Below are 25063 nucleotides of genomic sequence, written 5' to 3'. Positions count from 1 at the left end.
TCTAATGATGGTGAGTGAGTCTCTTTTATAGAATAAGGGCTCGCTCCTCAGTACATAAATAATGGGCTAAGTCCCCCAAGTATTTTTCATGAGGCCCAATTGAGGAAGCCCAATATATGGTACATAGTGTAGTCCCCCAAGTCTTCAGTCAATAGAGTCTGTTGGCTGGAGACTTCAAATTCGAACCATGTATGGGCCGAAGTGGTGGTTGTTCGGAGGCGGTATTTGTATACCCTGCACTGAAGCTTTGTAGGTGTAGCTTTGCAATTGAAACTTTAAAGCTGGAGCTTTTGTAAATGAAGCTTTGAAAGCTAGAGCTCTGTAAATGAAGCTTTCGAAGCTAGAGCTTTGTAAATGAAGCTTTTGAAGCTGATTAACATGAGTAATGCTCATGAATGTTTATGTTGATTGACATGAGTGATGCTCATGAATGTTTATGTATTATTGACGTGAGTAATGCTCATGTATAATTTGAAGTATTGGGCGTACTTTTGATCACCTAGTGGGTGATAATAGCGGCAGGCTGCCGAATAATTTTGGAGTACTGGGCGTACTTTTGATCACCTGGTTGGTGATAATAGCGGCAGACTGCTGAATAATTTTGGAGTACTGGGCGTACTTTTAATCACCTGGTTGGTGATAATAGCGGCAGGCTGCCGAATAATTTTGGAGTACTGGACGTACTTTTGATCACCTGGTTGGTGATAATAGAGGGCCTGACTCTTTTTAGCATATGGGCCTTCGCCCTCCACATAACATTCCAGTCCATTATTTTGGGCTTTTAGTTTGTATTTTTTATTTTTTTTATTACCCTCTGATTGGGGTTATACAGATGTCTCCGAAAGATAAGAAAAATAAATCACATCATTCAAAAATAAATTCGACCCTCTGCTCAATGGGTCACGCCCATAATTCCTTTTTCTGCATGTCATCACCATCTCAATTATGTATGCTTATTTTTATCTTCTTTTGCTTTCTGCTTTTGCTTTTGCTTTTACTTTTACTTTTACTTTCTTTTTTCTATTTGCTGCATGTTCTCTTGTAAAACGTAATAGCTGCCTGGACAGCCTTGACACCACGCACTTACTTTTCTTGCTTTTCTTGATCTCCCGCTCCTTGCTTTTGCTTTTTGTATTCTTTTTCTCTAAAGTGACAGCACTTGCTTTTCTTGATTGATGTTCCTCTGCAGATTTTGAGCTTGAGATCCACTGAGCACATAGAAGGCAATCACACGGTCACCAGGCCGACCCACCTTGACCAAAGCCCACGTCAGCTGCAGCGAGCGGGTCGGCGAGCGAGAGTGAGAAAAGCAAATCTGATTGCTCTCCTAGAATGTACTGATCCTTTAGATTTGAGGTCTCATCTGCATCTAAGATGGAGGAAGTCAAGCTAGCAACTTTGTAGCAATTATACAGCCATGTTGATGTTTCACTGCTGCTGTTGCTCTTGGCAACAACCATACCAATATCCCGCTCCTCAACCACCCAAAACACTAATCACAATTTCGCCCCATAAATCTCAATTTTCAGGCTTTCGTGCAGAATATTTCAAAATACTTTTCCAACAAATGAGAAACCTGAAGATTCGGGGATGAAGATTCCGGCTGCACCGAGCATTGCCCATCTGCAGTGTATAAGCTCTGCTTACTGGTTCCATTTCAGGCTATCTAGGTAAGATGAAAGACCAAAAGGATCGAAGCTGAAATCTTCTGGGAGGCTTCCATCGAGCCATGGGGAATGGGTGCTTCCTGAAAACCACAGAAGTCTATCATGGTCAGCAGCAGCCGCGCGTACTGTCAAAGATGATGATGATCCAGTGGTGGCTGTGAAACTTCTTACTCTTAGCTTCCTCTCACCTAAGAAATAGGCCTTAGTTGTCGCCAAAGAAGACCCGCCCTTCTAGGAGCGCGACGATACAATGACGGATGTAATGGCGGAAGAGGAAGCCTAGGTGGAGGCCATTTTTCAAGGCTTTAACCAAAACGGCGACTAAGGGTTCAAGTTCGGGAGCTGGAGAGTCAAGGCGAAGCGAGCCACGAGGACTAAGAGGATCCGATCAAATTAGGCTTCCAATTCGAAGCTCGACGACGGCGATAACAGAGAGGAGAATATAAGAGTGGTTCAGCGCAGATCCCGATCTTCTTTTTTAGCTTGGATTTTCTTTTCCCTCCTCATCTTCCTTGTATCTTCTTATTTCTCAGTTGGGTGTTTTTTTTTTGCCCTTGTTGTTTACAGAGGACAAAAATCGAGTGATGAGAGAGAGAGAGAAAAAGAGAGAAAGTGTGTCTGTGTCTCTGTGGGTTTTGCAGATTCATGGTAGAGGTGAAAAAATAAAAGAGAACCGACATAACTTTTCGTATCGATTCCCACAGTCGGCGCCAAATGTTGATGCACAAAACCAGAGGGGTCTTGGAACAACGTAAATCCGACCGTGAATCTGCAAGAAAGTAAATAACACAAGATGTATCGTGATTCACCCCAACATTTGGGCTATGTCTACACTGATATTGTATTTCTTTATTTGTGAGAGGATGAGAGGGAGGGAGAGCTTGAGAGTCTGAATATGAGAGGCTTGACCTTTTGTGAGGGTGAGGAGGCCCTTTTATAGGATAATGACTCATCACTTATTGCATATTTGCCTATTCCTTTATTACATAATTACATTTGAGTCATCTGAGTATTTATACGAGATCTAAATACGGAGGCCCTAAGTATGGTACAAACAAATGGGTTGACCCAAAGTGACCCGTTATTTAACGGATGGTTAACGGATTCATCCGTTAACGATCCGACCCGTTAAGCATCTACCCAAATACTAATATTAACGGATGGGGGTTGTGATAAGTAAAGCCCATAAAAGTACCCGACCAAGAAAGAAGACGGCGTTCTTTCCAAGCTGAGACACTCCGTACAAAAAGCTCAACGCTTTCTATCTCCTGCGACGCCAGAGCCAGATCGACCTTCCAAAGTTCCAACCATCCTCGTCCACTTAACCAAAATAGAATAAACAAACAAAAACCACAAACTTCTCAGTCGCCGGAACCCCGACACGTGTAACAACCACCACCATGCGCCTCCCAATCATCACCGTCCGCGGCGGCAGATGGCCGGGGAATGCAGGACGCCGATGATTGTTTATGAGCCGTCGTTTAATAGAAATGCCGGCGACTGAACAACTGCGCCACCTGCGTTTCCTGGAGTGTAACCGTCACGAGCTCAATCACCATGTCCAGGTCGGTTTCCTTGTCAAAGTTTCGATCTTTCGTCTGTTTGAATGTTCTCCTTGAATTCTTGCGTTTTGTTTGGTAGCTGAGAAAACTGAGGGAAAAAGAACAAATGGAAATCAATAGTCTTTTTCGTTTTCAGAAGCAATCCCAAACAGGTCCTTCGAGCTCAACTGTGTTTATTTTATTTGTTCATATATTCGAATTGGTTGAACTTATGCTTCTGTTGTGGCTGAGTTAATAATTCTTTTGCAGAATAATAAATATAAATATATATATACACACACATACACATAATTAATATGTATACAATTGATTCCCAATAAGCATGGATCAGAGGGCTATTCAAATCTTTTGGTTTCAGAGAAGTGATGGGAGCATTGGGTTCTCAAAATTTTTGTGCTTTTTCATTGTTTTATCGAGTCGAAATTCTAAAATATCCGACAAAAGTCTGCATAATTTTCATGCTGGAGTAGCATCTTTGTCTTGTTTTCATTTTCTGTTGTATTTTCGGTTTTATAGCTTAAGTGGACTGGTTATGTATGAAAGAGATTTTATGATATGCAGATTTTTGGCCTATGGAAATGTAAGGAGGGGTGTAAGATCCTTTCTTCAAGATCAGCGAACTGGATACGTAGAAGTTGCAAGTAACAAGGTGTATCACTCAGTTGAAGCTCCTTACACCGTATGCAGGTTGTTTCCGAGGTATATGCATTGTTTAAGAGGGCAGTCCCCGTTTATGTTACATAAAGCAAGAGATAAGTTGTTAAGGAGCAGTGGTTCTAGGAACTTATATACCCTATCGTCAAGAACCAGAGTTTCTCACCATGCTCAATTTGCTTGGAAAAAGCTTTCTCAGTTATGTTCCTATAGGGGCCCAACTTTACCGCCAATTGGTCAAATTGCACGTGCGGTGAGCTTGTCTTTGACACGCTCAAATTTAGTAGCTCCTGGTGTTATTGCCTTTGTAATTGGAGAGTTTGCTCGGACACAGAGAACATGTGCAGAAGCAGAAGGCCTCCCAACAAGAGACACTCTTTATCTTCATGCCCAAGATGGACATATTTATTTAACCTCACTTGTGTTTGCACTTGTGGAGTGTATTATCTTGTTTATCAGAGCAATTTATCTAGCAATTTTGTTCTCACCCTGTATAGCTATGGCACCTTTTGCAAAGTCCCTTGGCCGATGGTATAGGAAAATATGGCTTCGTGTACTCCATCTTACCCTGGAAAAGGCTGGCCCGGCATTCATAAAATGGGGTCAATGGGCTGCTGCAAGACCAGATCTCTTCCCAAGAGATTTGTGCAGTGAACTTTCAGAACTTCACACACATGCTCCAGCGCATAGTTTTTACTTCACCCAAAAAAGTATTGAGAAGGCGTTTGGTCGAAGGCTGCCTGAAATTTTTGAAAAATTTGATGAGGAACCTGTGGCATCAGGAAGTGTTGCTCAAGTCCATCAAGCTGTACTCAAATACAGATACCCGGGTCAGCAGATCAAGCCCAGGGTTGTCGCTGTCAAGGTTAGACATCCTGGTGTTGGTGAGGCAATTAGGAGGGACTTCGTGATTATTCATTGTGTAGCCAAAATTTCAAGGTTAATCCCTTATTTGAAGTCGTTGAGATTGGATGAAAGCATTCAGCAATTTGCCGTTTACATGATGTCACAAGTTGATCTGTCAAGGGAAGCTGCACATTTGAGTCGTTTTATCTATAATTTCCGAAGATGGAAGGATGTCTCATTTCCGAGGCCTCTATATCCCCTGGTGCACCCATCCGTTTTAGTGGAAACTTATGAACAGGGCCAAAGTGTTATGCACTATGTTGATGAGCTGGAAGGAAATGAACCAATTAAAAATGCCCTTGCTCACATCGGGTCCCATGCTCTGTTGAAGATGCTTCTGGTAAAATTTACTATGTTCTGCTCGTTATTTTTTCCTTTTTATTTCAATCCTTTTAACTTGTGTTTGTTTATGTTAATCCATCATCTTGGTTTACAGGTTTCTTTATGTTCTACCCACAACCAGTCTCGAAAATGTAACTGACCAATAACAATATCTGCACGAACCGGCAATGATAGGACATGAACTAATTGAATGTTTGTTAAAGCATACCATTAAGAACATATACCATAGGCTAGTGGAAATTTATGTTTTTTTTCACTACATTGCATGTATCAATCTATTTGCAGTATGTATGCCTTTTTAAGAGCCGGCCCAGTAAATAAATTTCTATTTAAAGTGAAAAAGTGAGGCTTGTAGTACCTAGTAAAGGTCGTACCCAGTGCACAAGGCTCCCGCTTTACGCAGGGTAGAAGCTAGTAATCAACATAATTCTTGTAGAACAGTTAGAGGTGATTTGTTGACGGTAGAAGCTAGTAGCTTGAATTTGAAAGTTCTCATCCTTTAAGTAAACGCTAAGACGTGTACTTTTTCTTCCAGGTTGATAATTTTATCCATGCTGACATGCATCCTGGGAATATTCTTGTCAGAGTATCCCGTTGCAAGTTACCAAGTAAACAACTATGTAGATTGAGGCCTCATGTTGTTTTCCTTGATGTGGGCATGACTGCCGAACTTTCTAAGAGAGATCAACTGAATTTAGTCGAATTCTTCAAAGCTGTAGCCCTTAAAGATGGTCGAACTGTTGCAGAGCGCACTCTGAGATTATCTGGACAGCAAGACTGCCCAAATCCAAGGGCTTTCATTGAGGTAATGCATCGCTGCCAAGCTTTTTCGTTTGAAAAGAAATTGTTAGTTTTTGCAATTCAAAACAATTTTACACTTGTCACTTTTGCATCTTAGCTAAAAAACTTCACACCAAATCGAAAGATATATTTTTAATTCAAAGTTCATGGTCACCTTTTGATCTTGTTTAACCAAAATGTTTATTTTAAAGTTTCTGAAAAATGATAAGACCACAACAGTCCGTTCTCATTCTTAAGGGGTAGGAGATACAACTTGGCTTAAAGGCTGTTGGCCATATTTTATCACTTACAAGCTACATTATCTTCGTAATTTGCATGAATATGAATGACTGGTTCAACATAATTTAAACTACGTAACTTTTTGTTCACAATAGCGTCGAACTTTGTGCATTTCATCTTTTTAACATGAATATATTCCTGGAGAACCAATTACGACATGTGGCTGGAGTTTCTCTAGATTATTCAATAATTGCAGAAATAATTTTGTTGTTGGCTCAAACTTACTGTGCAGTCAAGTCTTTCAGCCCGCACAGTTAACATATATCGTACTTTTATATCTCAAGAGCATGAAAACTGTGAAGGATTTCTTATCCTATTGTGATATTGATGACGGGGTAATTCAAAAGTTATTCTTGTTGGACAAAGTATTTTCTCTGTTCAGGCATGCCGCAACTGCACTTGGTGCGATGGCAAGTGCCTTCGTCCATGAGCGGTAGGTCTCGGGTTCGAGACTTGGGAGCAGCCTCTCCATAAATGGGGGTAAGGCTAGCCGACATTCACCTCTCCCAGACCCTGCGTAAAGCGGGAGCCTTGTGCACTGGGTACGATTTGAGGCATGCCGCAACTGGCCATAATTTACCGATGATAATATATAGCAAATGACTATTATGTGTTGTAAACTGTTACCTTTAAATTTGTCAAGGTGTCATCCAAGTTTCAAATTAGACTCTGAGGCCTTAACCAAAACTGTGCCCATGAGTCGTGTGTAAAAAGATGCAAACGTAAACATGTCCTTAGTACCTCGATTCTTGAAGTCGTCCCATTTTCTTTTTCCTATCAAATTGGGTATTTGAGTTCTGCATAGATTCCTTAATTTAAATGTTTGTATAGAGGTTCAGATAGATCATAGTCACTTTTAACTTTATGTGTGCATTTCTCTAACAGGAAGTAGAAAAATCTTTTAAAATCTGGTACTCCCCAGAAGGAGACATCATCCATGCTGCTGACTGCATGCATCAATTGCTTGAGCAAGTTCAGCGGCATAAAGTTCGAATTGATGGCAATGTTTGCACGGTGATGGTGACCACTTTGGTTCTTGAGGTAACGCGCTTCTTCCTTTAACATCTGCATGAAAGTCACACACCCTCACATACTAAAGTCTAAAATCGAAGAACAATACTCGATTAAACTTGGAATCTGATGCAGTTATTAAAAATCTATAGAGTTGGAGAAAGCAGAGGCATGTTTGACCATTGTCTTCCATGTTTAGGCTATTCTATGTCATCGGCGTTATATGAATGCCAACGAGTTAAAATTTACACGTTCATTGAAACTCTCTTGTTTTGTGTCTAGGGGTGGCAGCGGAAGCTTGATCCAGAATACGATGTGATGCAAACATTACAGACATTGCTCTTTAAGGCTGACTGGGCAGAGTCCCTCATTTACACCCTTGAAGGACTCATGGCCCCGTAAAAGGTTCCATTTTTCTTTTTCTTTTATTCTCGTTACTAAACCCGTAAAATTTAAAAAAAAAAAAAAGAAAATATTTCCTTTTAGAAAATTTTGACAGAGAGAGAGAGAGAGAGAGAGCAGGATTCATTCAATATTATAGTGGAGAGGAATAATGGGTTTTCTACAACTCTCCTGCATTCCTTATGTTGTATGACCTTGTCATTGTATTATTACATTTTTAGTTTTTTTTTTTGGCCAATTTACACTTTTCATCTTTGTGGTTCGACTCAATTTGCATTTTGGTCCCTGTTTTCGGTATGAACTAACATATATAGTCTCCTAATAATTCAATTTTCATCAATTTAAGTAGCGGAGAAACCAGATATGAATAAAAGAACGTCGAATACGATTACAAAATACAATCCAGAAATACAATTCATGTTTTATATTACAAAACCAGCACTCCAAAGGAGGAATTCGTGCAAAAAAAAAATAAAATCCTTTAGAGAAGGTGCCATGCCATCCATCTGATGGTGTTGATCAAGTCAATCATCTGACCTCGTTCTCGCAGTATTTGCCTTGTACGGTAGGCTGGAAAAACGTGAATGTGGTACCAGTTGGAGACTTCGATGAAAAGTTGTATATCGGTCTCGTATCGAAAGATTACTAGGAACAAGAATATATAGATGAACAGAAGTGGGAGAGTACAATCAACTACACAACCCTCTCCGTACTTTAAGCCATACCTATCGACACTACAAGTGACGCGGCCACTGTTAGGTTCGTCCATTCAAAAGACCTCTATCCAGGTTGCAAGTTCCACGTCGGCACTTAGCAGACCAGGATGCTCAACCGATTCCTCACGCAGATCAACCTCGTTCAAAACATTGATTTTGGACATCCAAGTCCGGGGAACAAGAAGCAGGAATTGGCATTCCGCGGACGCCCGGGAAAGAAGCGGTAGACGATATGCAACCGCTCCGGCGGCAGAGAAGGTAAGAGCAAGCAGATCATCAAGCGATCAGTGGAGGGGCTCATGCCCAGGGTACAGCTTCAGCAAGCATTCATTCTAGGCTAGGATCACGCACCAACATGCATTCTTGACTCGGAGCCTAGTCCAATGTGCAATTCCGCCTTGGATCAAGAGCGAGTGTTCACACTTAGAGGTGCAACTTGGGTTGGGCTAATCCGAACCCGCCCATGTCCAACTTGACTTTAAACCCGAACAAGTGAGTTTTTTTTAGTTATAACTCGTCCAAACCCAGCCCAATTTCACACTTGCCTTGGTCCCCAAGAAAGCATCCACACGAGTAAAACAAAATTTGTGTTTACCATCTGAAACTAGTGTGTATTAAAATTTTGAGTTCCATTGTTTACGCTTAGCATATATTCTATTATTGCCATGCATTGCCAAGTTGTAAAAATTTTTACACAACGAAACCAAAAGCTCTAAACAACTTGAGCTATGCATCGGTCTCAAAATTTTTAAGCTCGCTCGGGCTCGGCTCATATAAGAAGCACGCCAACTCAACCTCGAGCTCAAAAATACAAACAAGAATGAGAAACTGCAATGCTTATGCTATGAAGTTCAACTTAATTTGAAAATATCACCGTTTTTTTTTATTATTATTAATAAAATTTCATTAGATTTATTTTGTTTTAAAAGGTTTTTTATGTATGCCTTTTTCATTAGTTCTCTTAGAAATATATATAAAAAATAATTCTGTACCAAATAAAATAAAAAATAAAAAACTACTTAATGACCCCTTCAAGACGGTCCTTTTAAATGTTATTATTGTTCATAAAAAAATTCTTAAGAAAGTATAAGGAGAACTTGAATATGTTTAAAAGAAGAAACGAGCAAGGTCCGCTAAATCTGAAATCGGAACCTCAGCAAGCAAATGGCATGAATCTATGTAGCAAATTCAAACACCATCCCCCAGCAGCATACTGGCAGATTACGGAGTTTCCACAAATTTCTGCACCGCCACTTTTCCAACTTCGAACATCTCCGATCTCATCCTCCAATGTCGACAAATGTGGCGTCTCTCGACTCAGCTGTTAAGTCTCTCAAAGAAGTAAAGGTATCCCATGTCCTTGGGAGGATTAACGGAAGCTCCAACTTTGCTGTCATTGAAAATAACCCATCTGCCATCTTTTAAGATGTGCGCAACATAATGACCACATTGAGTAGATGTTCCGATGTGGCTTACAATTCCCATGAGTCTATATCCTGCAGAGACCCAAGCGACAACAGTTATAAAAACCTAAAATTGAACACATCGGATATATTCATCCAAGTACCGTTCAACACACGCATATCATATATGCATCATGCATATACATCTGTAAGAAGTGGGATAAGATACTTACTCCCTGCTCCATCAGGCAGTCCAGCATCAATCGCAGTAGGTGCACCATCAGATGTCGTCGCATCCATGTCCGATGAAACAGAAGCATCAGGATTGTTGAATATCCAATCTGTGGCTTTCTCGATGTCACCACCCTGTCAAATATACGTAATTTAAAGATAAGCAAAGGTTGCCAAAATCTTCAGTAGTTAAACAAATACACAAGCAGCTGCCTATTCTAGAAAGAAAAAGGAGCTCCTAAAAAGTTTTACCGATGCTTTCAGTGCCTTCCGAGCAATGTCTTCTTGAAAACCAAATGAAATCAACATATCCACTTTTGATTGGTCAACCACACACTGTCCTCCTTGAGAAATAGGAGTATCTATATCTGGAAAAGGAAGCGGGTGTCAGTATCATTTAGTTCCCTAAACATAACTCGGCGCACAACAAAGCTGCTAACTCTTACTAAAAAGATGCTACTTTCCGAGATGAAAGAACTATCCTGGCAAGAAGAACCTTGTTGCATTACCTGCATCATCCATGTGAGAAAGTAGCCAATTCATTGCCTCTTCCACTCCGGCATTCGACGTATTAATGGCAGCTTTCTGACAGTGTAAATGGTTGAAACCCATTGAAACAAGCTGGGAAACAATACTCTCGTTGGCGACAGGCTTATTCGGTTCCTCCTCTTCTCCTGAAATGGAATAGTGTAGTCAACACATAATTCACAAGCACACAACATTATTTTATATTACACAAGCACATGTACGCATATACCATACACGACCAAAAATGCAAAAGGAACTCTCTCCTGATGCTGGCACATTTTCTAAACTCAATTAGCAAAGAACATGTCAAAGGAACATAATGCAATTAGATGCTAAAAACATCATTTTAACAATTTTGTTTGCCTTTGGTTTAAAAAAAAACAATTTTGTTTGCCTGCTACTTCACAGACTTTGAAATATGAGACGACTTGGGTTTAATTTGGATGATAACAAGGAAGGTGCCACTGAAATGCATTACAAATTGGGTGAAAATTTCCACAATAAATAGTCTTAAGGAAATGTCTAAGAACGAACATATGAACAGGCAACATTGAAAAGTTTTTACAATTTCTCCAAAAAAAGAATTCTACAAGACATTGGGAAAAGAAAATTTGCACCACATACCACCCTCCGGCAACAACTCTTCACCAGGTTGGAGTCCCTTGCTCCGCATGTGACTGATATCGATGATATCAGGAACATCTATATACACATCTGCATAGACAGATACAATAAACAATGACTATAAAAACCCAACAGTATTAATGCATAAGAATTCAGGAACCCAGCTAAACATACCAAGTTTTTTTGGCACCCAGCCCACTTCCATTACAAACTTTCGCATGTGCAACACCAGATAATCGGGGAATGAAGTTAGACCTGTACTCCTGCAGTGCATTGAAATAAATTTAAGGGAGGAAATAATTTTTTACCAATAGACATCAGGATTATCTAAGACATGCAGGTTACCAGTTCAGAAATACATGATAAAAGAACATCTTAACTCTGTAGTGGAACGTTAACCAATTTTCCTTCCTAAACAAATGGTCTACTGTTGAAAACACCCAAGACAAATGTCCAAGGTAAAAAAGCCCTGACCTGCATATGGCAAGTTTGTGAATAACATGCCTGCCATTTTACTTGTTAGTTACTCGGTCCATATTTATATTTAAAAGGTTTTTTCATCATAAATTAGTGGACAGCTCCATCATTTTCTTTCTCCAAATTACTTCAAGTCCTCCACATGCATTCTTGTCCATCAATCAGCCTTCAGCAGACAAAATAATATCATCTAATAATAGTTTGATACCAGCAATCAGAAAGCTTACTTCACAGCAGTTGTCTTGGCCTTCAAGGCAGTGCTGTAAAAATCCTGTATTTCTTCTGGAGATGAAAAGTTTGCAAGGCATGCTTCTAGAGGAACCCTTGGACGTACAATCTCATCACTGGATCTGGAAGAACTCACCACTCTTAGTTCAAAGTGTGCAAGGAGATTAAAAGTGAAAACATGATAGTGAATTTGAAACCATATGAACTTACACTTCCTTGCCTTCCGTAATCTTTTCAGCTTTCAATTTCTGAAATGCTTCAAGTTCTTCTGAATTTTCAAAGAAAGAAGAAAACAAGATTATCAGCTTTTGGAAACATATTTCAGCATCAATAGTGGCCCAAGAAGAAACTCACCTTTATTAGTGGCTGCATGAAGTGGAATGTTTAATGAGAGAATGTAGTCGAGCCTTCTATGGTAAGCAACTTTCCCAGATGAACACATAATACGATCTTCAATGCCAAACTTAAAGCTCCTAGCAGGATCCACCTCAGGTCTTCCAGAATGAACTCGTTCAACTTGGTCAAGAAAATGAAGGAAGAACTCCAAGGCATCCTAAACAATATTTGGTTTTCAATAATTTAAATTAAGGAGCGAACAATGATAGCAGTAAAAATCATATGTGAGATGATCAAAGAAGGTTCTCCTAGTGGCATATGATAGAGAGACACACAGAGAGCTTTTCAACTTCAAATTTCTATATTAAATAAGACAATACACATAAAAAAAACACCACACATCTTCTTTTAAGGATTTAAAAAATAAAAAAATAATAAAAAAAGACTTCTGTAAAAAATTGCAAATCTTTTGAGATAGATCATAAGAGATGGTGAATGTACCTGTTGTCTCATGGAGGAAAATTCCGGATGGCTGGCAGCTATAACTGCTTTAAACATACGAGGGGGTATGCCTTCCTGTTTCTAATATTTATTACAAGGTGCACAGAAACACGAGATACAGAACAAGTCAAAAGGAAATCACTGAATGAACCTTGCATATTCTACTAAACGGGGGAAGGATGTCCTTTCATTAATTTTTATAAGTATAGAAAATTGAGGGACTATTGGGAAATTGTGTCTTGATAGAAGTATTGGGAAATATGGATACAGTAGTCTCATCAAGATTCAGTATAAAGGTGAACACGAAACAAATCACTTGCATATTAAGTTCAAATTTACACTGGAAGACCAAAACATTAACAATGCATAAGCATAGATAAGTAAGGCAGGCCACTTAGAGTGCGGATGCTTATCCAGAGAGAGCTTACTGATTTTGTTGTAGGGGCAGCAGCATTTGTATGATCTTTTTCCTGGGCAACATATAAGAAATCTCAGCCACCATCAAGCAGGATCAGAAACCATCAAATCAAATAACCCATTTTACTAAAACAAACATACCTCGGTTACAGGAACAGAGTATTTACCAGACAGCAAACCATGTGCCAACTTTGTTCTGCCATATAAGACACAAGTCTTTAGTACATAGGACAGAAAATTCCTTCCTAAGCCTGTTTTTATGACTCAACTTAATTTTCCTAGAAGGATAGGCCAAGGAAAAGGGGGGAAAAACTACTTGCAGAAGTAAACAGAACTACACTTGCAGACACTTGTGTTTACACCAATGTGTAAAGCAATTAATGTTGAACACAAGACTCACATTAACAAGTAACACAGCTTAGCTTTCTTATCGTGAATAGGAACATATAGTTAACCACAAAAGATGAAAGGAATGCATATAGAATCAACACTAAGAATCCGCTAACTACTTACAACTGCATGTTCAGGTCTACAGTGGGGTCAGCTGGTGCTTTCTCAAAAGCCATTTTCAAACTTTGATTCTTGAAGTATCTGATCAAATGTAATAACAAAATATTAACCAGTACGAAACATTTAGCTTCTAGATTGATTTCTTTTCATTGAAACTAAATAATATAAAGTGTAAACTTACCCGGAATAGAAAGAGTGCGTTGAAAACACGACTTGCATAGTCGCTGCCATATAGCAGCTGCAATAAAACAAAATGAGAAATCAAGACAGCTCTAATAGATACAATGTCTTGAGAACACTCCAAAGGTACCAAATATACCTGTTTCCAAGATTCACAAGTCCAGTGTAACCGGGTCCAAATATCGGTTCGACTTCCTGTCCACTTTCTTGAATCCGGTTCCAGTCAAAATTGGTATTCTGGTCAAGCTCTCTTTCGGCAGTTGTCATTTCTGTCTGAAAACAAGGTGGTATCAGTTATTCTATCAAATTTTACACTGACAGAATAATATTAATAAAATTACAGCAATCCAAATGCATAATTTCCAAGCAAACATTTGGAATGTTAAAAAATTTCAGGGAAACAAAATACTGAACTTCCAAAAAAAATTAGAAGTCAAGAGACATCTGGTTTTCATTGAAAATATTCACGATTGACCATACTCTTTAACCAAGCGGTCCACCAAGGGAGTGCTTTAACCAAAGGTAAGAGGAATAGGTGATCAATCCCCTGTTCGGAGAGTGCCGACTATATTGTGCAAAACAGAAATGCAACCAAAGGAGAAAACTTCAAGACCTGTTCAACGAGCTAGAGTCCAGAAATCTTCTGTATTTGTTACAGAACGTATGATATCATTACTGTATTCAAAATAATTAGATTACTCATATGCAACAGATTCCTTTAGAATGTACGATATCATTACTGTATTCTAAATAATTAGATTACTCACATGCAACAGATTCCTTCACCTTAAAAGATGATCTTTAGCTCTTTCATACCTCAATGTATTATCAAACATAATTTTTTACCCAATCAAACATTTCACAAGTTTTGTTATCCCGCTAGAAAATTATTATTGTCTTCAATCGTATCTAAAACATATCCCTAACTCACAACAAACTGAAATTTTATTCATAAAGAGATACAACTTTATTCAAATATATGTGTAAAAATACAGTACCACATGTTTTATTTCAATCTTTGCAAAGAAAATTAACTTGTACATAATTTGACAATTATTACATCATTCCAAAATTGATATATAAGAATGCCACATAATGATTTAATTCAACTAATAGAAAAATAATAGTTAAACTATCTGTTAAGAACATATTTTAGCAAATGTTAAGAATAAAGGAGCCGTGCTTGAAACCAAAATTAGTAGGTCATGAGCACATTTCAAGAAAGATGAAACTAACCTTCTGTAACGATGAGAAATCAATGCCAAAAAATGCCAGATGTTGCGCTAAAAGCGGGTCTAATACACTATCATCCTCTGGGTATGAAAAAACATCTGAGCTGCCACAACATGTTAGTTATCATTAGCAATCAATACATGTAAGACAAACTTATTCATTCGAAAGAATCAACTATTAGGTCATGTTTGCCGGGATTTGTCTGCTAAACATCATGTTATCCATTCATGAACATGCGCCACATAAAATGCATAACTTAAATGTACTCATAAACACAAGCATGTGACTACAAATAGAATAAGTAATTGCAGAGATTTTAACAACACAAGGCAGCATTACCTGCTCCTTCCAGATCAGCTGTAATTGTCCCCAGCTTTACAGCAAGAGGATAGCCCGTCTCCTTATAGTGTTCAATGGCATGGTTGTTGCCACCAGTTCCATCCCAATTTTTTCTCCCACAGAGGATCATTCCATCAGTTAGATTTAACCAAAGATTTTCCCTTTTATCACACTTGCAACATTTCCAGCCAGATGAAGGAATAATAATACCATTGTCAATCTGCTGCAAATTCGTTGCATAAGCACTAACTTGCTTCTTCTCAGCTGTCCATGCTGCAAGTTGTTCTTTCCTCTCAGCACCCTCAGCCAATAAAATAGCATCAACTGCCAATCTTACCTGTAGAAAAAATCGTAAGCTTCCCTATTTGCTCTCTTTTTTAATTTCACTTCAATAATAATCTAAAACAAATACAAAAGAATGAGCACCTTCTCTGGTAATTCGACAGATGGGAATGGAAGAGTTACATAATCCGGCAATAGGACTATACTGTGCGTTTCTTCATATTCAGGTTCATTGTTATCAAATCCCCCATCGACACCTACAAATCATACGATTCATACCACAGATTAAAATTTGTTTCACCACAGTAGAACATGCACTACTAGTACACAGCACTATAACCATCGAACATTGTAGTGCTATAGCTAGAACATCTGAGGCTTCAGCAATATGACCGCTAAAAACATGATGATGTAGCAACCACAAAAAATAATACAGGTACAAATTGTAGTGGTATGTACTACGGAAAGATCCATAAATTTGTATCTTGTCTATTAACCTCAACAAAACATTCTCGGCTCGCATAGTTTGGAAATAGGACTCAGCACTACCATACTAGAAAGCAGAGAGAGAGAGAGAGAACAGTTCTTTAAATATAAAGAAGATTCAGTGGCAAACATTAACTTATTTGTGTGTTCCTAGCCAACATAGATTATTTGCTTTGATATTAAGAAAGAGAGATCAGGTTCTTTCCTCTTCTTTGGATATTATACGCATTCATTTCGTTTCAGTGAGAACTGTAAGAAACTCCTACTGTCTGGTGACTACACGTATGCTGATTGCATTGTAGTCTAAATACTATCAAATCAGGATAATTCATCCAACATGCATAATGGTGCCTCCAAATAGCACAGATTGCATAAATACATCATCCAAACTCAGTAATTTCCAATACCACATAGTTATAGATCATTTTGATTAAAATTACCTATAGCCATGAGTGTTGGTTTCTTCAAAGGCCTATCTTCAGGAACCAACACTTTAGTTTGCCTTATATGCAAATAAACTGGATTTCCAGTTTTTTCGTAGTTCCAGCCCACACAATCCTTCCCAAAAGCAAGAAATGTGTTCATATCCACAAACAAACCACCTTCTGATCTCTGAAAATCATCATGGGATCGCCATTAGAGAAAACAAACCCACAAAGTAAACAAAAAATGGAAAAAAAAATATTTAATTGAATTCCTGATACAACAAAGATCTTTTCAACAATTATAGGACAAAAATTCAATGACGACACACTAACACCAAACACTATTCATTACACAAGAAGCCAGGTAAATGAACCCTAAGAATTAGTTTCGTGCTAAGTTTTCGGTATTTGCTTTTACAAACATACAGAAATCTTCACCAACCATGCTTTCCTTGGGTTCAGTTTTTCGGCATCCACACTATGACAAAAGGGATAAAAAGTGGAAATTGCACAAAAACAACTTGAAACAAACAAAATTGATAAGCCATAAAAATCATCTATGTGCAGCAAAATTAAAGCAGTCGTATTAGTAACGGAGCTATAGCAGCTTCCTGTTGTTTCCTATACTTTCTCAGCAGCCAAACAGAAGACAAGCAAACATAGCAATCCTCTGTTTGGCGAGCGAGAAAGCTCGAGAAAATTGAACAGAAAAACGAAAGCAAATTCAAAAGCTTGAAGTAGATAAAGTGAGTGAGAGGGAAATTGGTTACCGGAGTGTCGAAAGAGATGCAGCATTCTTGCTTGTAGATGCGGTTGGTGGGTTCCGGGATCCGTACCCGGGAGAGATTGGATCGGAGCAGGTCCATGGGGTCGAGCATCGCTCTCTGTGCAGAAAGAAAGGGTTTTGAAATTGGACAGGCAAGACGAGAGAGAGAGAGGGAGAGAGAGAATATGATTCCTTGCCCTAAACCAGTGCAAAGTTTTCTGTATGCTTTTGCTTTTTGAATACAAAAGCAACAGGGAATACGTTTTGAAATTTCTCTGGTCTTCCTCGTCTCGTCTCGACCCTCGAGAACGACAAGGGTTGGAGGACCAGGCTTTTTGGGAGGTTTTAACAATTTGGTAGAGCCCAGGATTGAGAATAAATAAATAAATTGTATTTGTGTCAATGAGTTATAAGCCAAGGTCATCTCCAACCCACACAGAGTTAAAGGGCTTCTTTTAACTCTATAATCATGCAAGAAATTATATTTTAATAAAGAGTGTCACGTCATATTTTATATTATTTCCAAACGAGAGGGCCAAAGGATAATAGGCTAAACATAGCGCTTTGACAAAAAATCATCTCCAACCGAGGGGGCCAAAGGGTTATAGGCCAAACATAATTTATTATTTTAATTGAATTAATATGGTTACTTAAATTAAACTACCATATTAGAATAAGGTTTTCGAACAAATTTTGAGTGTCACTTGTTGCCAAATGAATAAGCATCTGGATTTTTTATCTTTATAGAATCTCAATAATTATTTTGATAGGATTTTGAGTGACACGTGTTGCTAACGTGAGTAATTCTCCAGATTTCTTATCTTTATGTAATCTCAATAATTTTTCGGATAGGATTTCGAGTGCCACATGTCGCTAAAGTGAGTAACTCTCCAACTTATCTTTATGTAATCTCAATAATTTTTCGAATAAGATTTCGAGTGCCACGTGTTGAAATGTAATTGGTTGTGCAAATTTTAGATAAGATTCTTATATGTGTAGCATTTCTTATCTTCAGTTTCCAATGTTAATAAATTAGCTGGATATTGGGGTAGAATTCACACATTTTCATCTTTGCCCTCTCCAATATCTCTTTCAATTCAAGTTTGCAATGAATTCCAACTTTAGATCCTCTTTGCATTCCAACTAGGGGTCCTCATCCAATTCCAAATTATTGGAAGATAAATGGCTTAGGTATTCATAGGAAAAAAAATTAGAATTTTTTTTTAATTTTTATTTTTTAAATTCGTCCAAAAAAAAATATTCCAAAAGCAACGATAACCTGGTGACGCCAGGTTATTGTTGCATTTGAATTGTTGGGCCAGGAGAGGGTTGTCTGGCTGGCTGGATAAGGCCAGCTCATTGGCCTGATTTTAGTTTTTTGGCCCAATGGGGCCCACAAGCCTTTTGGCCTAGCCCTCGGTTGGAGATCGTTTTTGTGTCATTTTGAGTTATTTTTAGCCCTATGGCCCTTTGGTCGGGTCAGTTGGAGAGAAAGACAAACCCACCTACCAGTTCTAAGTAGCAAGATCAATCAAACAAAATAAGCTCAAGAGAAGAGCCGGTTAATGGCCTAAGAGGCCTACTCGAGCCAAACCTTGTGAAATTAATTTGGGTTCTACTTGATGGAATTGGATCCTATTCGAATTCAAATTGTGGAGATCTTAGGGATCCTCACATCTTAGCCATTCATCATACGTCGTGCGATCGAAATCATTTGATTTTTTTTATTTAAAATTAAACACAAATAGTACCTGATGAAAACTGGCTGTACGATATACGATGAACGACTAGGATGTGGGGATTCCTAGGATCCTCACAAAGTACATCCGAAGAAAATCCTCTTCCCTACTTGATTTTACTGAGTTCATAAGATTGAGAGTCCGTTTGGTAAAAAAAAAATTTCACTACTTGCAATAATATGGATGATATTATTGAACCCAAACTTCTTTGAGCATCTCCAGTCTAACTGATGCTCCAATTTCACTGTTAACATTTGACACCATGAATTGTATTAATGTAGGGTCTTTTTTTTTATTACGTCGATATTTTTACACTAAGGGGAGGGGGAGTTCGGCTAAGCCACACTGGGCAACCTAATTTGATATCGAATTCGCCATCCACGAGATTCAAACCTAAGACCTCTCACTTCCAAGTGAAGAAGAATACCATCAGACCGTAGTATTGAGTGGTCACTAAAATAATAGGGTTTTTATCACAAATAGTCCTTGAAATTGACCCACCTCATCAAGATGATCATTGAAATTGAAAATCGATCAATGTAGTCCTTGAAATTAGATGTTGCAAATCAATATGGTCATTCAGTCACAATTCCGTTAAAAATTTCGTTATGTGCTGAGGTGGCACACAAGTGGGTCCCACAATGTAATTAAATATTGTCATGTGGATTAAAAATATTTAATAATAATTAAAAAAACTATTTTATACAATTGAAAACAAAAAAAAAGAAAGGAAAGAAGAAGAAGAAGATGAATGTTCATCATCTTCTTCCCCTCTTACCCAACGACCCACCATTCTCATCCCACTGAAACGGCACCGTCGCACTCGGTTCCTGCTGTTCTCGTGTTCTCATGTGATGATAATTCGAAATGGAACCTCCCCGATGTTAATCGACCAGGATGTGCAGGCATCCTAACTTTTACCAGCCAAGGGCACCTTTTGTAGAGGAGACAGTGGGGTGTTTGTGTAACTTGGAAGAGTTGTAATCCTTTGTAACGTTAAAGACATAAGAGAAATGGTGGTTCACTTTTTACTCAAAATCCTTGGTTTAACTGAAATTGCTAGCATTTTTCAATTTCATTGCAAGTTTCCTTCACCGATTTACAAGAGGAACCAACATGCTCTGTATCATTTTCTAGAGTATCTGAACCTCTAAAATAATCACTTTGTCTGAGGTACAATTAAAGAGTGGACAAGGACATGAAATCTTGCCAGAATATGACAACAAATGATTCGATTTTTAGTGGTTGCTCGATGCGAGGCGAAGAAGAAGATGAAGTTCATCTTCTTCTTGTTTTTTCTTTTTTAAGTTTTTTATTATATAAAAATAAAAATTGTTTTTTATTATTTAAATATTTTTAATCTATATAGCAATATTTAATTAAATTTGTAGGACCTACTTATGTGACACATCATCACATAACAGAAATTTTAACTGAATTATGACGGAATGACCACATTGATTTGCGACACTCATTTTTAAGGACTACATTGATCAATTTTCAATTTCAGGGATCATCTTGATGGTGTGGATTAATTTCAGGAACCATTTGTGATAAAAACCCAAAATAATATATAGTTATTGTTGGGCCTAATGAGATAGGTCTAAGAGAGCCCACTAAGGGATAAGAAAGATCAAAGACATTGGGCCTACAAGTCATCCCAAATGACTCAATAGACAAAGCATTACCGTAGCTACAAAAAGACTGCCGCTACACAACCTATGTGAACCTTGGACTTTCTGTTTACAAGAAGGAACCGATGCATGACTTAAAGTACTTTATGGGCACTCAAGATAGTTGACAAGCCTAATAACTTTATGGCACAAACCTCCAAGAGCAAGTCTACATAGACATCAACTTCGAGGCCACACATTGGCCATCAATGAGAACATAAGTCTATGAAAGGACGTAATACTGTCAAGCTTAATGCTAGGCTAAAGTGGGTTTCAACCATTTTTAGACGAGCGTTACAGTCAGTATGTGTAGACCCAAGAAACTAAGCAAATAGCCATGTATGTCACTTCTTCTCCACGTGTCGAATGAGCAGTGGAGAAGTAGCTTATATGTTGTGATTACATGTTTGGCCCATTTAATAAAGGGGCGGTGGTAGATTTAAGAACCCAAGACTTTTAGGGCTCAGTCATGGTCTATATGAAATGGTCGAGTACCACTGCAGTGGGCTTAACCCATTTTTTAGGGTGAGCTCTTAAATTTCATTATCAATCATCTAGCTTCATAATCCCGAACTCATCAAGAGTTAACCTTACTAATTTTTGTTAACCTCCCAATTTAAGCGTTGCCAAATTGCTCCAACCAAAACATCATAATCTAATGTGGATCGGCATCATGTGACTTTGGCATCAAAGTTTCTGTAAACAAAATGTGACGTCAATTCATATATTTGGTTTGGTAAAAAAAAAAATTCAAAGTGATGCTTCAACTTTTCACATATCAAGGTGATATTAATTTAATAAAATAAATTATTGATTCAACGTTTCGGTTGGGGAAGAAAATAAAAGACATGTCAAATTACCACATAGACCATCAAATATAAATGTGAAGTTTTACATTGAACGTTTCCCTTGGAGTACCAAATTAAGTTGTTGTACTAAGTAAACAATGATTCGGTTTTTTCTCGTTTTGTCCAAAATGAGACCTAATGTTCTGAAAGGTGGAGACCAGCAGTTGAATTGAGGTAAACACTCTCTACCATTCAAGTTTCAACCAAATGAAGTTGTTTTAGATATAAAACAAAACAAATGAAAACTCGTTGGACAATATTGGTTGATTCGCATCTAAAAACCCTAAAACAGAAAACCACCATATCCATATTTGTCAAAAAATAGAACACTTTGCATTCAATTTTTTTTAAAAATAAATTTGGACTTAAAAGGAACAAACTAAGCGCGAACAATATGGCTTACCATTGAAAATTTCTTACAAGTTACAAATACAAACCACAAACACATGTTGCAGATAATTATTTTCGACACCAAAATGACACTCACCTTGTTCCCTCTCACCCTCGTTTTCTTGGATTCTTGAATCCCAACTTTCTCGGCTGACAAACTACCTTTCCTGAAAGTTCATGTCAATGAAGCCATGCATCGCAAAAACCACAGCCCGCTTTGTCCCCCAAGTACAACAAGTGCCAATAGATATTCGACAACGACCCAAGTGAAGACCAAGAAGAAGAAAAATAAAATAACCAATTTCTTCCCATGCTTTCGATCGTCTGATGTGACTGTTTTGGAACTAGGACGACTTCCTAAGAATGTTTTCACATACATGGCTATAGATGATAAGGAACGTGGGGTGTTTCCTAAGGTGGTACCAATGTCTTTATCGTCGTCGTTGGCAACATCAAATAATGAAGGAGATGATGAAAAATGTCACTGTACTCAACAAGAAGAGAAAGGACGATGTGGATTTTCTCAAGTTTTAAAGGCAGTTTTGGTCAAAACAAAACTGGTTGGTTGCTTTCTCTTTTTCAATTTCCAGTTAATAATGGCATGCATGTGTTTTGCCAAAATTTTGTGGCTATATCAAACTTAAATATTGCAATAAGTTTTTCCCAATTATTCTTCTGAAACACCCAACCCTATTTGCTCATTCTATTTCACATTGGAAAATGTTTCGAATTCGAATTCTTCCCCCTCCCTTTTCTATTACCAAAAAAAACCACATTTACATTAGTGAGATGAGAATCCAATTTTCTTACTTTGTATTTTGATTTGAACTTTTCTTTTTTGCGTTAATTTTCTGGAAGGGGAATGTTGTTAGCTCATGTTACCATTATTCTTAATTTTGCATGTATGCATGTATATGTAAACATTAGCAGGTTAAGAAGATCCATGAAAGAAAATTTGAAACGAATTTTGCTAACACAACAAATGAGAGTTCAATTACCTCAACTTCTAATCGAGATTGGTCGGAGGGAGATGTGCCGAAAGTGATCTCCAAGAAAAGGTCATACATTGGCATGGAAGAAAAGGGAAGTGTGGTTTTCCCGAAAGTGTCACCAATGGCTTCACCATTGCTATGTAATGAAGAAAATAATGACAAACGTGACAGTCAATATTGGAGAAGTAAAGGCCGAAATAAATTATCGAATGTTTTGAAGGCGATTTTGTTCGATACATCCTTGGTGAGTTTATATTCATTTTAGTCTATCTTTTTCTTCTAAATTTGTAGTATTATTGTTTTGGTTTCTTCTTTAATTCCTAGTTTTTTTGTCATTTCTTTTCAATTTTCTGGTTTTGGTTTCTTTCCAACTTTTTAACTTTATTCTTTTCAAAACTTCGTGGTTTTGAGTGCATCACTCTTTTCCTGGACTTTTATTACGTATCTCACATTGCCCTAGTTCGTCATCTTTGTGCATTGATTGTTAACTGCTTTGTGATATTATTATGATATCAATAATATAGATAACATAATGGCGACATGCTGAATATCTCATAATCAAAAGTGAAAGTCTATGAGGTAAGAAAGTGATTCAATCGCAAAAGTTTAAGTGATACTTAGAATCATTTAGGACACTTTAAGTAATAAGCCTTTCAAATCTATAATCTTAATTTGTTCTAAGATATTGTTAATTCTTACGAACAATTTATTAATATTGACAGGCCAAGAAGATTCAAAAAAGAAAGAAGGGAAAGAAACTTGGAAGAAATGAGAGTTCAAAGTACAATTCCAAGGAAGATGACCCAAAAGTGATGTCTGACACTGCTTCTTCTTTAACTAATTGTTCTATCTTCACTTCATCTTCTATAAACTCTTCATCAAGTTCGATATCGCAAACATCCAATTCAAGCATCAGGTATTTGTCCAAGAGGATCAAATCTTTTCGATCAAGCTCGTCTTGTAATTTTAAAGCCAATTTGAGGTACTTGTCCGTCAAATTTCGATCAACTTCAACTAGTACTAGTTCGAAGGCCAATTCAAGGTCTAATTCTGATAAACACAAATTGTTTGAAGCAAATAAAAATGCTTCAAAAGAAGGGCAAGGACAACAAGACCAAGATGTTACCAGGATTGAGAAGAACAAGTACAAAAAAGTTTGTTACAGATCGATTGTGAGTTTGTGTTTCCTGCTCATGGTTTTGTGGGGTTTGATGTTTTATGGTAAGATTTGTGCCATTTTATGTACTTTGGTGTGGCTCTTCAGTGTGCCTCTTTGGTGTACAAGTGTTGGACATCATGGTTTAACAAACAAGATTGACAAGAAGAAATTCATCATTGGAGGGTTGCTACCAAGAGACACTCAAACAATTCACTGACAATGACAAATTAAAGTTGATTCTTTAATTTGATCATCACATTGGGTTCTAATTATATATATATATATATATATATATATATATATATATATTTTTTTTTTTTTTTTTTTTTTTTGTGATGTAATTTTTTTTAAAGTGAAATAGAAAAAAATTAGGCGAGATTAGCTTTGTCGCAATGGTCTTCCTATAGGTGTGTTGGAGCATAAAAACTTGGATCCTCTAATCCTCCAACAAGTAAATATTGTAATCATGTGAGAAGTCCAGAACACCAACTTCGCTTGCCATCAATGAGAGCGGGGGACCTGCAAGAAAACACTCTAACGCTCAAGTCAGTCTTTGTTCAAAATAATTGCAAGACATTGTAAAGCTATTAGATACTTCCCTTTTTCCCCTAGGCTGGTGGGATTCTTGGCCTTTTATAGGCATTAAAGTCTTGGGCTTCAAGTCCCACTTTCCTTCTATTTCTCCATGTTCCATGGAGTGGGTATTACGTTACTTGATTGTAGCTCCACTCCTCATGTTTGGTGTGCTAGTGGCTTATTTAGTGGAGGAGTCATTTTTGGCTCCCACATTGCCCCCTTTTTTCTTTGCAAACACATATCGTTTAGAGTTTGTAGAGGAAAAATGTTTCTTTGCAAAAATTCATTCAACTTGAGATTTCATCATTAGTTTAGCCTTTGGCTATGATCATATGGTCTTCGACCATGAGTTTGGCCTTCGGCCACGGTCATATTGGTCT

The 25063-nt window shown here is 37.8% G+C and overlaps 3 protein-coding genes across 4 annotated transcripts; 2 read left to right on the top strand and 1 right to left on the bottom strand.

Annotated features, from left to right (window-relative positions):
- Nucleotides 1-2857: 2857 nt before the first annotated feature.
- On the top strand, nt 2858-7886 carry LOC126589394 (uncharacterized). Its single transcript, XM_050254672.1, has 5 exons — nt 2858-3232; nt 3791-5129; nt 5667-5936; nt 7097-7252; nt 7505-7886. Exons 1-5 carry the CDS (start codon nt 3225-3227, stop codon nt 7622-7624), a joined length of 1893 nt encoding a protein of 630 aa, XP_050110629.1. The 5' UTR covers nt 2858-3224; the 3' UTR covers nt 7625-7886.
- Nucleotides 7887-9356: 1470 nt separating this feature from the next.
- On the bottom strand, nt 9357-17664 carry LOC126589393 (ubiquitin carboxyl-terminal hydrolase 14-like). The gene is made up of 20 exons (XM_050254671.1): nt 17311-17664; nt 16556-16727; nt 15774-15886; nt 15348-15684; nt 15012-15106; nt 13915-14048; nt 13777-13833; nt 13599-13676; nt 13227-13281; nt 13097-13138; nt 12669-12749; nt 12186-12384; nt 12042-12099; nt 11831-11953; nt 11301-11389; nt 11127-11216; nt 10484-10648; nt 10227-10342; nt 9977-10109; nt 9357-9836 (listed from the first exon to the last, which is right to left on the bottom strand). Exons 1-20 carry the CDS (start codon nt 17416-17418, stop codon nt 9658-9660), a joined length of 2424 nt encoding a protein of 807 aa, XP_050110628.1. The 5' UTR covers nt 17419-17664; the 3' UTR covers nt 9357-9657.
- Nucleotides 17665-21862: 4198 nt separating this feature from the next.
- On the top strand, nt 21863-24829 carry LOC126588681 (uncharacterized). 2 transcript variants are annotated; one of them, XM_050253790.1, is made up of 3 exons: nt 21863-22516; nt 22884-23192; nt 23671-24829. In XM_050253790.1, the coding sequence occupies exons 1-3, from the start codon at nt 22148-22150 to the stop codon at nt 24322-24324; spliced, it is 1332 nt and encodes a 443-aa protein (XP_050109747.1). In that variant the 5' UTR covers nt 21863-22147; the 3' UTR covers nt 24325-24829. The 2 variants fall into 2 exon arrangements, with proteins under 2 accessions (XP_050109747.1, XP_050109748.1); XM_050253791.1 differs by having other exon boundaries at nt 21864-22516; nt 22887-23192.
- The last annotated feature ends 234 nt before the right edge of the window (nt 24830-25063 follow it).

Source organism: Malus sylvestris, chromosome 11 (assembly GCF_916048215.2).
Source record: "Malus sylvestris chromosome 11, drMalSylv7.2, whole genome shotgun sequence".
Classification (NCBI taxonomy): domain Eukaryota; kingdom Viridiplantae; phylum Streptophyta; class Magnoliopsida; order Rosales; family Rosaceae; genus Malus; species Malus sylvestris.
This window is presented reverse-complemented; position numbering and strand designations above follow the sequence as displayed.